The 18,807-nt window shown below is 43.1% G+C and overlaps 1 protein-coding gene across 18 annotated transcripts in view; it reads right to left on the bottom strand.

Annotated features, from left to right (window-relative positions):
• Positions 1–18,807, bottom strand: part of HHAT (hedgehog acyltransferase) — a 310,500-nt gene that overhangs the window by 234,309 nt on the left and 57,384 nt on the right. For 10 of the 18 annotated variants that reach the window (XR_011438569.1, XM_070266744.1, XM_070266742.1 and 7 more), the window contains 2 exons: positions 8,350–8,544; positions 3,826–4,041 (listed from right to left, as the gene is read on the bottom strand). The exons of 2 other annotated variants lie outside the window; for them this stretch is intronic. Coding sequence is in view for 15 of the 16 variants with exons in the window: in XM_070266744.1 (XP_070122845.1) it covers positions 3,826–4,041; positions 8,350–8,544 (411 nt within the window). In the remaining variant the exon portion in view is untranslated. The remainder of the gene's footprint in view (positions 1–3,825; positions 4,042–8,349; positions 8,545–18,807) is intronic. 6 more of the 18 variants (XM_070266748.1, XM_070266747.1, XM_070266752.1 and 3 more) reach the window with 1 other exon arrangement.

Here is an 18,807-nt window from a genome sequence, read left to right on the forward strand (position 1 = left end):
AGTTCACATCCTCTGGAGCTTTCTTGGTGAAATCTGAAACAGCCTGGCATAAACAGAGAGCAAGGAGAGACCGAAGAAAGAGCCAGACCACTCCAGATTGGTAGGTAGCAGTTTTAATAAGCAAGGGAAGCTACATACGAGGCTTGTCTTAGCAGCTACAAGATGAGTAGGTCTCTGCACCCACCTGCCAGAATCTTAAAAGTTTATATAGAGGCCTTAACTGGGTTTGGTCACTTATTCAGTCCAGATGGTCTCAACAACACCTTACTCTCTCAAGGCTGCATCCTTGAAACAGCTCTAGTGTGGGAATGCTGGACGTGGGCAACACGTACTTTCCAAGGTCAGGTGGCGGGGGGAGTACAGAGCCTCCAATTGCCCAGGTCCAGCTCACGGGTCAACTGGTGGTCATATCCTCTCAACAACCTCCTCCAACTTACCCCAGAATTGCCGCACGCTTTTTGGCTAACAATAACAACAGTAATAGTAATAGTTAACACTTCATAGTGTTTATGTGTCAAGCCACATTACCTACGTAAAATCATTTAATCTGTTTAACAATCCTCTGAGGAGGGTACTATGATTCACTGGCAAGGAAACTGAGTCACAAATAAGATAAGTAACTCACTAAGTGCTCTCAAGCCAAAGCACAGCAGGAATTCAAATTCTTTTAACGACAGGGTTGGCCTCCAGAGTCCTTGCTCATCACCACCATGCAAGTTCCCTATTCGAGCACTGGCACTTCCCCTCGGGATAGGGGCACAGCCCTCAGGAAGGAAAAGCCCCCTGGTCCTACCACACTCAGCCTCCCCACCCTCCCACGCCAGCCCTCCCTGCACAATTCAACCTGTTCAGAGGAAGACGTGGTGGGCCCAGGCTCCAACCTGAGCAAATAAACACTATGTCCTGCCTTTCCCTAGAACTCAGTCCCCCTGCCTCGCCCCGGCTCAAGATCTGAGTTCCACAGAAACATGGGAGAAAAATAAACGGGGTCTAGATTTCCGAAACTCCAAATGCCATCAGAGATGGCCGTCAAGTTAAGGCACTGAGGCCTTTTAACAGGTAAACTTTTACCTGTTCATGACTGACGTGTGCAAATTTCCATGCCTTATATTACAGAGAACATCTCTTCTGTCTACACGTCCCTCACCTTGTGTGTGTAAATTTACATGCTAAAAAAATTAGGTGAAAGATACATTTTCCCAGGCGCGTGCCTAATACTGTCATCTTATCAGAGTTTGCCCTGTTGGGTTGGTTTCCACGACGAGGCTCTGCTGCCCCCTGGTGGCACAGCCCCATTCTCCTGCTCTGCGTAGTTTGAGCATTGACTTGAGAATCTAAGAACCAGGAATTTCAATAATACCATTTCATATAACATTTATTCATTCACTCAAGCACTTGTTCAGAGAAAATCTTGCTTACAAGCTCTTCTAGTTAGCTTTCTTCCTCCCTCTCCCATCCTTGCCTTTCTTGGCCTCTCTGAAAGAATCTTTTCACTACTCGATTAGCTTTCTGATTTCACTGCTCCCCATTCAGGGCCATTTTTCTCATGGGGATATGGGCCCCATAGGCACCATCAGCAACTGCAGAAATCTCCTGGCTGTTTTTATCTGCCCTGTAGCTTACGAAACATTTTGCCCTTTCTAGACTGACTTTTCTATGAATCTTCCCATAGCATAGAGAAAGGTTTCAATTTGCCTTTCTGAGTTGCCTGCTTTCAGCGATTGCTATCATTGTGAAAGGGGTGAAAAACAGAAGGCTAAGATGTAGTTGCAACCCAGAGTCTCCATACCTGAGCCCCTATAGGAATAAATCAGCCCTTTTCTTCCCGAGACTGGAGCTTAAGAGAATGAGACCCCTTGGCTGAGAATTCAGGTGAACAATAATCTCAAAGCTTGCCTCCCTGTAACAGACACAGGACCCTGCCCTGGGCCCCTAACGTTCCCGATAGAGCCCACCGGGCACAGTTTAAAAGGAGGAGACGTGAGAAATAAAAAGAATGATGACTTGCATGATAACAAAGTGCAGATGCCATAGCACAAAGCTCCCGAAGGATAAGAGGCAGTTATGAAAATAGCTTGTTTCCTCTTAATGGATTTAGTCTATGTTTCTCTGAGAATTACTATCTGTCTTCAAGAGAGGGGACGGTGGCTGTGTGTGGATGTTTAGTCCAAACGTTATTAGCTGGAATGTTGAAAGAATTGAAAACTCACAATGGTAAGGAGATTGTAAAAGAGACAAAACTTGGAGGGCCTGAACCCACCCTACACTGTGCCTACCCCACCCGATGCCCCCCATCCCACCCCCAACCCCTACTCTTCTGAGGAACTTAGGATAGTGGCTCTCAGTCCAGCGTTCATCACAATCACCCAGATGGCCTGTTAAACACTATTCCTGGGCCCCACACTCCAAGTGTCTGATCCAGTAGGTCCTAGGCAGAGCCTGAGAATGTGCATTTCTGACTCTTTCCTTGGTGACGCCCATGCTGCTAGTGCAGGGACCACACTTTGAGAATGACTGAGTTAGATCAGCTACCAATACTAACTACCTCTGTCTTTCACACAATAATTTTAAACGTAATTGTCAAACATAGATGTTTAAACAACTTCATGACAAAAGAATGATTCTATGTAACCCAAACTAAGGTATGAGAAACCATATGCCAAATATCTATCTGCCCAGCATATCAATTTCATTTAAATATTTGTGAAGGGAAAAAAGTTAAATAATTTAACTGGCAATTTTAAAACATTATTGCTATAATGCAGAAATATACCTTTGAGTACAATGCATGACTTGGTCGAATTTTGAAGACAGAATAAGGGATTTCTAAGAACTCCCCTATTTTTCCAGGCGGTACCTTTCACGTTGCCTCCTGGAAACGGGCTGTAGGCCCTGCACTTTGATCCACGCTTCCACACCTCTGTGTGTGTGTACACGCGTGTGCACTTGCACGTGTGTGTGCTGTGTGTTCTTTGTGTACGTACGTGTGCTGAGTGTACGTGTGCACACTGTGTGTGCATTCCTGTTATTATTCTCACCTCCATCAGGATTGTTTTGTTTGGAGGAGTATTGAATGACCCTTGAGAAACACCGTTTTAGGTATTATCAATTACTAATACCTTAGGTGAATTAATTTCATAAATATGTTCCATGAGGCTAACTGTGCAACTAGAAGAATAAAACTCTAAATAGGAGGAAAAGTAAGGTGGGAATGATGAAGGTAGCTTGACATGAGCTTCAGAAAAGGCTGCTGTCCAAAGAAGGCAGGCAGGTTCCTGGGCAGAAACAGGCACCCAGACCCGAAAACAGACTATTGCCTTCAAACTCTCTTCCACTCCATTCGGTTTTCTCATCTAGGTCACCCTGAACAATTAGCAGGCTACAGCAGAGTCACTTGATAAGCATTTCGTGAAAAAAAAGAGAACATACAACTTACCAACCAACAGCTTAGACAGTTTCTCTTTCTACTTTCCAAGTAATACCATGAGAATCCAATTTTTCCTTTCCCTGGGACTGCCCAGCAGTGGATAACCAATTCGAGGTTCCTCACTGTGCCCAGCTATTAATCCTGGTAGCCACAGTCCACCGAGAATCAGGGCGGGGGCTCCTGGAGCTAAGATGCACAAGTTCCAGGTCAACCTATATTTTGAAGTTTATTTCCCCGAAGCATTTGACTTACGTAAAAAAATTATCAAGACAATAATATGCATTTTAAATTTATGCGCACCCTTGAATGAAAAGACTCAGGACTCACATGGGTGACCACGGCAACAAGGACAGAAGCTTAATCTACAGAATACCAGTTTAATCCCCAATGGCCTCTACCTGTCTGATGAACTCCGGGAAGCTGAGGATGGGCCCGTTGTGGAAGACGGGGTAATAGAAGACATAGGCCACCATCCAGGGAAAGGAGTAGGAGGTGTGCTCAGCGGGCAGCTGCCGCCAGCAGAACTCGAGGCTGAAGCTGGTGTAGTACAGGCAGCGAACGGTCAGCGTGAACTGCAGCAAGTAGTACTCGTTTTCTGTCTGGTACCACCCTCTCTGCAAAGTCACAAGGAGAGAACGACCCGTGAGTGGCAAGGAGGGACACCACCCAGTCTCCTGGGAAGGCGATCTCTCCCAAAGGTAGAGCAGCTGTACCATAGAGGGAGCCAAGAACCACTGGACAGGTAAATCTCATTGGTAATCAAAACAAGCAGTTAATGAGCAGAGGGGAAAAGATTGTCTCTGATATCAACCATCAACTTAGCACTAGCCCTGATGCAACATAACGAAGGTTTTCCTGGATACGCATCTGTCAGATACAGTAGTGGATAACAAGAAGATTAGCTACTTTCAGTGGATACTTTGACAGCTCCTTCAACAATTCCCAAGACAAACAGAGGCTTATAAACATCACATGGGATTTCTGTCGTCAACACATTTTTTCCTTTGCTCCTCTGGTATGAATTTGACTCCACCTGTAGTTGGGTACTATTTGCCAAATAAGCTTTAGTGACACATAGTTAAAAGAAACACTCCCTGCCCTCCATGTGGATAAATTCTCATACAAGATATAGGTTTGTAAAAATGTAATTACAATGCTGCATGAAATAAGAAATAAGCATGTACAAAAAGATGTTTGGAACAAAAGACTAGAAGCAAATATGGTAAAATCTTAGCCATATGGAGGGAGTAAAATTACAGATCATTTTATAATCTTTATATTTTTCTATATTTTCCATAGTTTCTATAATCCACATGTATTGCTTTTTTAACAAGAAAAACAATTTATGGAATATATTCAAGATATAGAATTGGGACAAAGGAAGGAGAAGTTAACTTGATCCATGAGAGTCTTTTAAGGCGTTACACAGAGAAACTAAGCACGGAAGAGTTTCCACTCCTTGTCTAGGACTTCAGAACCATCAAGAAAGATCAAGAGAAATTCATGTGCAAAAACATGAAAACCCAAATCAACTAGTTTCTGCTCATTTACTCCCCTCCAGCAATATTTTTCAAACCTCCAGTCTGCATAATAAATGGAATATTTATTCACCACCAACATCTATAACTGAGGCTAACTGTCCCCAAACAAATGATAAATATAAATGGAGTCTGCTTGGCACATTTGCCAGGTCCCCAAAAACTTACCTGTGAATTCGTTTTTATTTTTATTACAAATCTATGTTTAAGAACAATTATTTCAATGATCACCTAGTTAATCATTCTGGGAAGTTACGTATCTTCTGTTAAGACAGAGCTGCGACCTTATTTACTCTCATCAGACCAGATTTTGATAGATCTGCTTAAAGTATTAGCCACAGTCCATTGGTGAGTGAAGAAGAACTCAGGTAGGCTAACAACATAAAAAATACTTGAATTTTCAAAATACTACAATTTTTACAAAATCGCTTAACATATATTATCTTGTCAGCCCCTCAGAACAACCCCATGAGGAAGGCAGAGCAGCTATTACTTCCATTTTCCAAATGATGAAATTGAGGCTCAGAGGTGAAATGATGCCTCTGATTTCAAGAGTTGGAAACACAACGAAAAGACTTAGAAACCAGGTTTCCGCTGGCTCATCTTTCCCGTCATCCTCTTTCCCATCACTGTGCCAATGCAGGGCACACCAGATCCAAGTGCCGTCCCTTGAATCAATGAATGAGTGAATGAATGAATCAACAAATGGACAAAAATGACAGCATCACAGGAGTTCCACTTCCACTATGATTGAATAAAGGATGGCAAAAACTTCCCAAGATTTTCTGTGCAAGGAATGTTTGTGGGGTAAAGATAAGAAATAAAACAGGGCTCCAGAGATACAGATCAGTTGGCATCACATACCATTCAGAGATTGCTGGCTCTTACAAACTGGGAGACAGGAGCAGCAGCACCTAAGTGACAGGCACCACAGGGAGCTCTGTGAGACAGGCACACGCCTATCCCTTCCTCTAACCCCTTACAATCCCCGCAGACACAGTCACTCTGTCAGCAGCATCTGCCTGGATGGAGCCCTGAGCTCGGGGGCATGGAAACACTGCCCTTACCCTCTAGTCTGCGAGACCAGACGCACGGATTTCTAAATCATGCCAAGTACACAGCCGTGTCACATTATATCAACAGGAAAAATGCTCAGCTAGCACGGAGCCCAGCACCAATGAAGTGGTCAATAACTATTCACTGATTTCATCTGAGAACTCACGAAAAAGGAAGCCAATGAAACTGGGAGTCAGAGAGGGCTTTTATATAGAGATAGGAACGGCTTTAGAGACCGCGGTCTAAGTGGACTTTGAAGGAGACAAGAGAATCGGGTGGTGGGGCTCAGGGGGAGGTTGGTTTGTATAAAAATGTTTAATTGGAAAGGTAAGTAGATTAGCCTGACTCAAACAACAACTCCGATCCGACTCAGGCAGTGTCTGAGAAGCAGCTATGGGAGAAGGGGATGAAGATGGACAGCAGCAGTGGTCCTGCCCTGGGCACATGGCCCCTGATGTTTTCAGAGCTGTGGGTCTCTTGGGCTGGCTGTTTCCAAGTTGACTGACCAGGAGGCTGAAGGGCTCTAACACCAGGAGTCCAGGACCACAGACCCTGAAGCTGGGCCCTGAACTTGCATTCCTCTTGCTGTGCATTTCCCCCTCAGAGGAAAGCTCCCACGTCTGAATGGTTGAGAGCTCCACGCAGACTAACACTCCCCTTTCCTGCAGTGACAGGTCTGGTGGCTTCCCTGTCGCCTGTCTTTGATGACAAGCCTGACTCTCCAACCTAAAAATGTAAAGGGTACATTCAACAGGTCAGGAAGAGAGGAAAGCTACACAGACAGCCCGAGTGGTCCCACCCAGACTCAAGCTTGGCTTGCACAAGCAGGGCTGAGTCATCAAAGTTACCAAAGTCAGAACCAGGTGGCTGGGAGCTGTCCAGGGGATGCTGGGAACGGCCCAGGAGATGATCCGAGAACACACAACAGGAACCAGAAAACTCGGCGCAGGAAGGGTTCATGGATGGGTCCATCAGCTCAGCCACGCACATCAAACACCTAAATTCAGGACATCCTAAACTCTCTGTCATTCAGCATCCCCTGGGCCAAATCTGGTGTCTGCTCACAAAATACAAATGCTCTATTATTGTGACTAAGAAAAAAATAAAGCTAAGAAGGTAAACGCCTGTATAAGAAAAATTCACTAATGCAAACATGTGTCATACAGAAGTGGGGTTTGGGCCCAACATCCTCCTCCATTAGCACAAACAATTGTAGCTGTGTCTGTCAGGATGCCTTTGGGTTTGCAAAAACGAAGCCTTGGTCAAAAGGGACAAAACACATTCTTTTAAGCTTCTAAATTCATAGAGCTTCCAGTGGGGTACATGAATAAAGACTAAATGCATCTGTTTCATCAACTAAGAAGTAAAATGCTTGCCTTACTGTGATGAGAAAATAGCTACTTTGAGTTGCTGCCCAGGCATCTTACAGTATGACAACCCTGCTCACACCCAGCGTCTGGACAGTTAGATAAGAACCTGAGCTTAGGATTCCCGCCCCAAGTTCCTGCCTCGCTCTTCCCAGGGCACCTTTTAAAATAACCACTTAGAGTCAAGCCTGCAAAGAGCTAGTGGCCTCCATCCCAACCAACTTATAAGGAATAGGTGCCTGCTACATGCTCTCTATCTCCAGCTCGCTGGTGACTGGGACCGAGGACTGCCCTTCCCCTGGCTTATCATGTGTGCCCACCCCCCCCCCCATTTCTGGAATCTGTGAGTAATAAATCTCGTGACTTTACTCTCTTTGTGTGAATGTATTGAAACTGCGCCTTCAATCAAAATGACCCCGGGGTTTTCACTTCCCCAAGGTGGGGGGAGCTCAGATGCTGAGGGAGCTACCTGCTGACACCATGGGGGTGGCTTGTGCCTCCTCATTCAGCAGGTTATAACCTGCATATCCTTGATTCAATAATCAGCTACAGGCCCCCCCAACATGATTACCTGTCCCAGGAGCTATCACGATAAGGAATGTGAGAGTCCCCTATAAATGGTAGAGTACTCTACAGACGACTTTTATTAAACGCATAGGGGACTCTTGCCTTCTTTTCCCTTTGTTTTCAACCCTCTGTTCCTATGACATCTGGTACCATCCATGTCTACCCAAACTAGGAAAAAAGGTACAGGGTCAACCCTGGGCAACTTCAGAGGGCTAAGTCATAGTAAGACACAAAAGACAAGACGGCAGAAAGCAACACCCAGGTTCACATGCATCAACCCCATATGACCACTAGGAGGAGCCCCACCATGGTTCTTCAATTGACTCTTGTCTGAAAAACCAAGGCATCTACCAGGATGGGGGCACCTTCCCAGTGGTAAGACAGAGACACTTACCTTAACTTCCTCCATGTCTTGCAGCCTCAGTGTGGAGAGCAGGAGGAGAGAACAGAGCCACGATAGGAGCAGTGACCGGAACTGGGCTACACAGAAGGAGATGATGGTGTGGAGAAAAACCATGGCCACACCTGGGGCCCCCAGCACACACCAGCAGGCCCACATTCCATAGGCTGTGAGGATCCAGGGTCTGTGCTGCAGACAGGGAGGGACCCAGTGAGAGAGACACAGAGGGAGGCGGGGGGCAGGGGAGGAAAAGAGAGAAGGGTGAGCTCATGGGCATTGCTACTGAAGGTTCTACATATAAGAGGATAATGCATAGTGACCCATTAACCAAGCTGTTCTCACTGCCCTGGGGTTTAATGCAATACAGACAAACAGGATTCAGAGGAACCTTTCACATTAACCCCAGAACAAGGATTGACTATCCCCAGGCCCCCAGAACTCCACCAGATCCACTCAGAAGCAAGGAGCCACTTTCCTGCCTTCAGCCAAAGCCACTCAGACCACCAGATCCCAGAACAACAAGATATTTAGATGACGTTTCAACAGACACTATGGAAGCCAGAAGACAGCCGGAAACACTTGCCACCCTGGAACACTACCCATTGCATACGTTATCCTGCAAAAGTGGAAGTGAAAGAAAGTATCGATAAACATTTCTACAGTCTTATTGAGAAAACTGGGCCATCCAAACCACAAAAGGCTTTCTAAAGTCTAAACTAGAGATTTAAGATTAAATATCTAATTACATTTTTATTTTATTAGCATATTATTTACAGACAAATTTATGTCACAGAAAAAGTATATCTTACCTGCTTTATGTGATATTGAGGCCTTTGCATAATCAAGTGGATTGATACATTTATTCCCATTTTAGGAGAATCAGAGAATATTTTTCTATTTAATTATCAAGATTTATAGTTATCGACATTGAATAACCACAAGATAAATTAACGTGTCTTTGCTTCTGTGATATACTCTTGGTCATATCTGGCTGGTAAATCCTTACTTAAAAACCACAATAATGTTTCAATGTTGTTTGAGAGACATATAATGATTTAATTACTCAAGCTTTGAAGTCCAACTGCCTAAATAAGTCCTGATGTCCCCATTAACTAGCTGTGGGACCCTAGGCAAGTTATGTAATCTCTCTGTGCCTCGGTTTTTTTCGTACATAAAATTGAGATGATGACAGTATCTACTTCATGAGGCTGTTGTGAGGATTCAGTAGTTAATGTGACTACAATACTTACAACAGTGTCTGTGCACATAGTTAAGACTCCACAAACACTAACTGTTATTCCTATAGGGAAATATGATGAGTCTTTGGGGGATGCGTGTTAAAAAGACGGTTTCCAGGAAGACACCAAGTTGAAAAGTGGGGACTGCCTGTGAAAACAGAGAGACTTCTTTCCAGGAAAGACAGACGTGGAGTGTAACCTGTAACTGCCACCCTCACATGCTAACGCTTCTGAAATATCGCCGAAGTACAATTCTTTCCCAAACCTATCCTCCAGCCCGAGAGAGAACATTTTAAATGCGAGGCTAGGTCAGCCACTTTTAAGTTCCAAGAAAATCAGAGAAATCTGCAGCTCATTTTTACTATTTTTCCATTCTACTACCCACAGAAAACAGCCACAGAAATTTGCTTCCAACTTTCCCCACGCTCACCTCTGGGCAGAGCCCAGTTAGAAGGAACAAGGTTGCCAAAGACCATCTTAAGAAGCAGTTTTAACAAATGTAAAAAAAAAAAAATAATGTTCTTTTTCAACACGACCTACAGCACTTACCACTTAGAATTCGTCTCCATGCATGCGTGGTTACATACATGTACACACACACGGCTACAATTTATTAAGTGCTATTTGATCCATTTGGAAAAAGCCTGCTTGCTGGGATTCATTTGGGAAATTAACCACAGACTTAAGCTGCTTCGACTTGGAAAAAGCTGAGTGAACCTTCAGGAAATACTTAACAGTGCTGTGCAAACCCCATCTGCTTGAGAGATTGATGAATTGAACCGTGCTCACAAAAGCCACCTTGGAGGCAGATGAGTTTGTCCCACATTCGCATCCCCCACCATCTTCCCCCTGCCACACAGTACAGACAGACAACACTTAATACCGAACGCTCTTAGACATCACATCTAAGAAAGCTCACGGTAACCTCACGTCATCTACTAACCCACATAGCATCCACTCATTCTCCCCAATGGCTAAAGGCAACTCTATACAAACATTCACAGCGGACAGGTGATAAAAAGGAAAAGATGAGAATAACGAAAAAAGAATCACCTATTTAAAAAATCATTGTATAAATTTGAACCCCACTAAGATACTGATTTTCATACTTTGTCTATAAAAATGCAATTGAAATTCCATCCCCCAAGTGCCACTAAAATCCTGATATAGCATGATTAGCCTTCCAAGCCTTGTTTTCTGACTGGCATGAGGGCCGGACAGTCCCCATGGCCAATGCAGCCCTTAGGGCACATTTCCTCCAACCACTGTCCCTCCCACACATCTGCCAAGAACTGGAAGAAGCAGTACAGAGAGTAGGCTAGGAATGGAAGAGCGGCATTGCCTAGCAGTGCAAGCAGCATCAGGGATGGGCGGATGGGTGGGTGGATAGATGGGTACGTGGGTAGATAGATATGCTTCCCCGAGTCTTGGGATTTAACCTGGTAGTTATGACTAAGAAATTAGCACCAAAATTTGGGGCTTTTTAGTCCACTAATGTGAAAACCTGCTGTTTTCCAAAGTCTCTTGTTGTACCATTTAACCCCTTATAAACAAAGGCTTCTTTGCCAATGCAGATGGAATAGAAGGGAATCATTTCACATCTCACCATCTTCTGCCTGTTTTCCACTCACAGGGGTCTCTTACAACTGTGCCTGTGTTGGGAGAAATCTCAAATAGTTCACAACTGATAGGACATAGGCACCAACCTATAAAAGCGGACATCTGTGATAGAACCAGCTGCCCATCACCCCAGGGAAGTCTTCAGGAAGACTAACCAATTGAGCTGGCACTTTTCCAGGCTGAAATTAGCACCTCTGAGAATATCTGCCCTCTTTTCTTTTGCAAACCTATATTCTTCGAATCTTCTTCATAGGGAGTCAGGACCCGGCCACAGGAAGAGCTGGCTGACAATGCCCCTGCTACACCATCTCTACTTCTCTTCTACTTTGCTTGTTCTGTGCTGTGGGCACCGAGTGATAATAGGATGTGCCTGAGTGGTTTCCCTCATTAGCTTACCTCTGTAGGGAAGAGCAAAAGTGTAAAGCCTTGGTGAGGATTCCTGTTGGCAACAGTACCAGACTTTGCTGTGTATTAATTCTTTTTGTACATCTGCCCAGAAACCACTCAGTGAGGACATTGTTGGGAAATAAATAAAAGGAGTCAATCAATAATCCTCATGCACGGCATAATTTATTACATACTACATAATCAATTGTGGCTGCTACTTAAAAATATATATATACATCTCCCCAAACAGGGAAAAAACAAAACCATCCCAGAGTTCAAACAACTCATTCTAGCCTGCTTTTCCTGGGAGCAGAGGCCAGTGGGTGCATACAAAGCAAATGTCATCCCTCCTTAGATATGCATTGATGGAGGCGAAAGAGTCTGGTGCCAGGAACACTATTAGTGCCTGAGATTCCTATTAGGTATGTGGTTTCGATAATATGCTGGAAGGGAGCGCCTGTTCACCACAGCCTTCCAGAGGTTAGTTTACTCATCTCAGTCAGTGCCACAGGACCATGCTTTTCAGCCCAGTGGCCAATGAGCTCAGCTGGTCAGGCCTGGTGCTAATGATGTGGGTTCTCCCAGCCAGAGGTACAGTGGAAACTCTGCTCCGTGGTTAGCAACAGCACCCACCCCCTGCCCCCACACCAGGCCCCAGCCTTCTCAAAAAGCTCATGCAGGGGTATTTTTAGTTCTGAGGGCAGGGAACACAATGTCTCAGGTGGAGGTGAGGCCACAGGAGTGTTCAAGAAAGGAGGCAACTGTCTGACCCACCCAACATGCAATCCAATCATAACAAACCCCCAGCCAGAGCTCAGAGCTTCTCTCCCAGGGCACTAGCCCCTGACGCATTCTCGCCAAAACCCAAGAGAGGCCTACCCAGAGAAAAGGCATTTAACCTCAGCCAAGGAGCTCGATGGAAAGTTTTAATACTTGTCATGGCAAAAAGAAAAAAGAAAGAGAAAGAAAATCATGCTTTTGAAAATAACCTGCCTTTCTCTGGGAGGAGGTGGGGCTAGCAAAGGAAAAGATGAGATTAGATGGTAGACGGAGATGTGAAGTATCCTTCGGGGTGAAAGGGTTGTAGCAGCAAGAATTGCTAATGCCTGTCCCTGCACAGCATTGTCCATAGCTCACGATGCTTAAGAGAATGGGGAAATAAAAGACAAATGCAGCCCAAATCTTCCACCCGCAATAAGTACCAAAACATCCTCCCGAATTAACGCCATCTGGAACACATAGTCCAGGTGGTGAAAGCACGGAGCGCACAGGGCCAAAGTTGTGGTTCATACTTATATAAGGGCCAAGCAGACTCAGACAAAGAAAGCACTGTGCCCCAGCCACAACCAGAACCCTGCCCACCAGCTGTCGCACAAGTCAAACCTACGGTCACAAAGGGGATGAGAGAGACACACAGAGAGATGACTCAGGGTGAACGCTGCCTCATTCCAAGAAAAACGCAAAGAACACCTCCTACTGACTTTGGATAAGATGTGCCCTGCAGATATAAAGACAGGTTCAACTGTCCACCCATGCCGATAACGAGATGCAGGAAGCTGAAATAAGCCAACAACTCCACTTCCTCCAACCACAGCTCAAAAGTCACCTCCTTGGGGGCCTTCCCTGACACCCCAAGGCAGATGTGGCCCACTCTTTATCCCAAGCACCCAACCCACCACCTCATCAGGTCCAGGATCCAGATGGGTATTTGGTTTCCTCTGTAACATCTCATTCAACTCCCCGGTAAAAGGGGCTCTCTCTCTCCCAATCCTTTCCCCTAAGACCCAGCACAAGCTTGAAATACAGCCAGAGAAAGACATTCACGAGAGGAAGGTGGGTATGGCTGAACAGACAGCCTCTGCCCTTGGAGGTTTTGGGATCTCAAGACAGTTGCCTCTTTTCTTGAACACTATGGAGGGGACTCTTCCTAGGAGCACACCCAGACCACAGTAACAACCCACTGCAAATGCCACCAGACTACAGCAGCAGCCACCACTGACTTGGCCTGCATCACACACAAGCATGACCCTGAAAAACATCAGGCCCTCCCCACTACCCCAGGAAGCGAGCGGTACCCTCCCTACCGCACAAATGATGAAAAAGGCTCAAAGATATTAAGTAACTCGCTTAACACCGCACAGCTTGAAAGTGGTAAATCTGGGATCCACCCAAGTGCTCTAAACGACTCTGAACACCATCTCCTAAGATGGAAAGAGCCTTAACTCAAAGTCATAAGCAAATTAAACGGAGGAACATCTATATCCTCATCTAGATAGATTTCTGATGTTAGTAGGAGTATAACAGGCATCGAAAACGGAGGAAGTTTGGAAAGAGGGAGGAGCATCAAGAACAGAAAGTTCGTCTACATTACACGTTCTCAGCAGGGGCTATACCTCCTCCATGGGATGGGGGAGTGGTTATCGGAGACAAGAAAAGCTCACTCTTTATGCATAAAGCACAGGCATGCATACAGTACATAAACAGATATTCACTATACCTGTGCTATTAAAATTTCACAGAGAGGAAGTGACGATTGGGGGGGAAAAAAAAGCTAAAAAGGCTGGGGGAGGGGGGCGATAATGAAAAAAAGCTAGAGGAACACTGATCTATAGGAAGCAAACAAGTAGCAAGAGCAAGAGTGGGAGGCAAAGGAGACCAGTCGGCTGGGGCCACATTGGTCCTGATGTACACGGCAGTCGGGGGGAGGGAAGGAGATGAAAAACTCAGTGTGCCCATGGCAACCTCACCTTTCCTTCTGCCTGTCACTTCATTCTTCCACGTGTTCAGCTAAAAATATAGCAAATACCAAACCCAGAGAGAGGAATATTGATAAAGCTCGTAAGGTATAAAGAACAGTGAAATAGCACCTGCATAACCACCATCAGCTGAAGAGAGACCAGACTGTAGGGCTTTAAAGGGCCCTGGGCATCCACCCCCAATTCTATCGACTTCCCCAACCAACCAGACGTAACCACTATCCTGAATTTTATTTTAATGGTTATCTCATCTTTCTTTGTAGTTTTGCACATGTGAACATATGCACATTTGTTTGCCCACTTCTGAGCTTTATATACACAGGATCATATCTGATAGATTCCTCTGCAACTTGCCTTATTAGTTCAACATTGTGATCTAAAAGTTCATCCACATTGACAATTATAGCTCTAATTCAGAATTCACTCCTTTCCACGGAATAAATTCACTACAGTTCATCCATTTCCCGGTAATCAATGTTTGCTTCTGGCTCTTCTTATTACAAACACCACTGCATGAATGTCCTGGCTCATGCCCCATGGCTGGCGGAAAAGAGCTCCTCCATGGAACATGTGGGCTATGTGCCTCTTTGACTTTACTAGGTAATGTATTGCAAAGAGGCTGTTTCAATACATATTTACAATCTCTCCGTGTGAGTTCAAGTAGCCAATGCTTGATATTATCAGGAGATTTTGTTCTTTGTCTTTGCCAAATTAGAAAGTATCAAATGATATCTTGTAGTTTCAAGATGCATCTGCTTGAGTACTAATGAAGTTGAACATGTTTTCATAAGTTTATTGATCACTTGTATTTCCTCTTCTGCAAATTCCTTTTCACATCTTGTGCTGTTTTTTCTACCGGGTGACTTGTCTTTTTCTTAGGAAATTTCTTTATCTATTCAAAATACTAATCCTTTGTCAGGTTGCAAATAACTTTTCAATTAGTGACTTGCTTTTTCACTTTCTTCATTGTGTCTTTGGATATATCCAAAATGTACATTGATTATTATATATTATTATATATTGGGAAGTTCTTATTTTTAATATAGTCAAACATCAATTTTTTTCCTTTAAAATTTGTACATTTTATGTCTTGTTTAAGAAACCTTTCTCCAATCTAACATCAATAGATATTCTCCTAAATCATGCTTTCTAAAAGTTTTATACTTCTGTTTTTCTTTCTTTTCTTTTTATTTTTTTGGTGAGGAAGCTTGTCCCTGAGCTAACATCTGTGCCAATCTTCCTCTACTTTGTAGGCAGGACACTGCCACAGCATGGCTTGATGAGCAGTGTGTAGGTCCGCATCCGGGATCCGAACCCAGGAACCCCAGGCTGCCAAAGCAGAGTGCGCAAACTTAACCACATCTTCACCACCGGGCCAACCCCTCTTTTTCATTTTAAGTCCTTAATTCACCTTGAAAATGATTATGTATGGCATGAAGTAAGTATTCAATTCACTTCTTTACAATATGACTCAACAATTGTGTCAGCACTGTTTACTGAATAGTTCATCTTTTATAAATCAAGTTCCCATCTATGTACAGGTATTTTCTAAACTCTATTCTGTTCTGTGAGTCTATTTGTCTATCCTGGTGTCAATAGAACAATGTCCTAATTATTAATCTTTATAAGTTATAATATCTGGTAGGGCATATCCTCTGATTTTGGTATCAATTTTATACTATCTTCATAAAATAAAAGTTCCTTCTTTTTCTCTTTCCTGAAAAAGCCTAAGAAAGATTTAAATAGTTTTTGCCTTGAATGTTTGGCAGAAGTGGTGTATTAGACTATTGTTTTCTTTACAAATCAATTTTCTAACTACTGATTCAATTTCTTTTCATGGTTATCATACTATTTGGTCTTTCTATGTCTTCATGAGTCAGTTTTGGTAAGTCAAATTTTCTAGAAATTTGCCTGCTTTGCCAAAGTTTACAAAATTATTGTTAAAGTTGTGCAAAATATCCTCCTACTATATTTTTCCATCTATTTTTCCACACCTATTATTGGTTATTTGTCCATTTTCTTTGTTTTCTTGACCAATCCTGCCATTGATTATCTCATTAATTCCTGCTCTTATTTTCGTTCTTGCCATTCTTTTTGGTTTGTTTGTTTCTTTGTTCTGCTGTTCTTTCCTAAATTCTGAAGCTGTATGCTTAGCTCATTAATTTTCAGCCTTTCTTCTCTTTTAATATGAGCATATAGGGTTACGGTTTCCAGTTAAGTACACTCTAGCTGCACCCTGCCAGTTTTAACATGTAATATATTTTTCATTCATTTCTAACTGTTTTCTAATTTCCAGCATGATCTCTTTTTTGACCTATGAGTTATTTAAAAGTATGCTTTCATTTTTAATTTCTAAATGGATTAGAATTTTCAGGTCATCTTGTTGCTATTTGTTTTCAACTGATTGCACCGGGATTAGAGAAGGCAACCTATTTAAACACATAATTTGAAATTTGTTGAAAATTACTTTATGGTCCAGTACGTGGTCAATTTTTACAAATATTCTATGCGTTCTTTAAAAGAATATGAATTATCCAGTTGTTAGATGCAATAATTTACATGTTTCTTATATTAAGCTTATTAATTACATTGTTCCTTATTGGTTTTTTCTATATATCAATTAGTGATGAAGTTATGCTAAAATCTCTCCCTACAATCATTGATTTATCTATTTACTTTACATATTCTGAAGCAAACAAATTTAGCATTGTAATATCTTCCTAATGAAATGAACTCTTTATCATTAAAGAATAACTCTCTTTGTCATTAATAATGCTCTTTGTCGGGGCCAGCCCAGCGGCGCAGTGGTTAAGTGCGCACATTACGCTTTGGTGGCCTGGGGTTCGCTGGTTCGGATCCCGGGTGTGGACATGGCACCACTTGGCATGCCATGCTGTGGTAGGCGTCCCACATATAAAGCGGAGGAAGATGGGCATGGATGTTAGCTCAGGGCCAAGTCTTTCTCAGCAAAAAGAGGAGGATTGGCGGCAGATGTTAGCTCGGCTAATCTTCCTCAAAAAACAAAAAAGCTCTTTGCCAGCTGTTAATAAAACTGCACCAGTACTTGGGAGGGTTGGGGAGAGGTGAGTCTTATATCTGCCTGGAACATCTTTTCCCATCCTTTCACTTTCTTCTTTTTTTTTTTTTTAAGATTGGCACCTGAGCTAACATCTGTTATGAATCTTCCTCTGTTTTTTTCTTCTTCTTCTCCCCAAAGCCCCCCAGTACATAGTTGTATATTCTAGTCGTAGGTCTTTCTAGTTGTGGTATGTGGGACACCGCCTCAGCATGGTCTGACGAGCAGTGCCACGTCCACACCCAGGATCCAAATGGGCAAAACCCTGGGCCAGGGAAGCAAAGCATGCAAACTTAACCCCTCGGCCATGGGGCCAGCCCCCATCCTTTCACTTTCAAACTTTCTGTGTCCTTCTGTTTTAAGTCTATCTTGCTAAGAAGCACAAATCTGGACTCTGTTTTATTTCTTTGTTTATTTTCCTTTATCTGTTTATTTTTCTTTTATCTAGTCCGACAATCTTTTTCTAGGAGCATGGGTAGAAACTGGGTCCATTTACATCGATGGTGATTACTGACACATTTGCACTTATTTCTGCCATTTCTTTTTGTTCTGCCTTTTCCACCTTTTACCCTTACTTTTTAACGAAATTTCTAACAAATGAAGCTCACCCTTTTTTAAGGGAGGAAAAAAAGAATAACACTGGTTCATCACCCCTACTTTACGGAAAATGATGGATTAAGATTCAGTGGGGAAAGCTTTCCTAAGGTTTAGAAAGTGAGAAAGCCTAGGACCGACCATGAGTAGTACAACACCTAGCGCTCTCCTGCTACACTGCAATGGGCCCCCAGGCATAGCAGTAGCATGAGACTGGAGGCAGTTCACAGATCCTCCTCAAAGTATTTCCTCTTCCCCTCACAGGGGTAAAAAAGACAAGTATTAAGCTATTCATGTTACAGATGGGAAAACTGACAGCTAAGGGTAGTACGTCATTTACCTATGGGCAGAAAAACTTTGTGTTAGAAATTAAAATGTTAAATTTCTAGAAATTTCAAAGTCTTAAAAAATACCAAAGCGGAAGAAAAGAAACCCATGAATGAAAGCTGAGGTAGATACATTCATTACTAATTTAGGAATACAAAAAACATATTATTTATTATTAGGTCTGCTCAGAAAGTTACATGAAATTGGATGAAGATAGTCAAAAGGTACAAACTCCCAGATATAAGATAAATAAGTACTGGGGATGCATTGTACAACATGATGACTATAGTTAACACTGCTGCATGGTGTGTTTGAAAACTGCTAAGAAAGTAGATCCTAAAAGTTCTAATCACAAGGAAAACAAACTTTTTCTTTTTTTCTCTTTTTTTTCTTGCATCTATATGAGATGACAGATGTTACCTAAACTTACTGTGGTAATCATTACACAATATAT

This window comes from Equus caballus, chromosome 5 (genome assembly GCF_041296265.1).
Source record: "Equus caballus isolate H_3958 breed thoroughbred chromosome 5, TB-T2T, whole genome shotgun sequence".
Classification (NCBI taxonomy): Eukaryota; Metazoa; Chordata; class Mammalia; order Perissodactyla; family Equidae; genus Equus; species Equus caballus.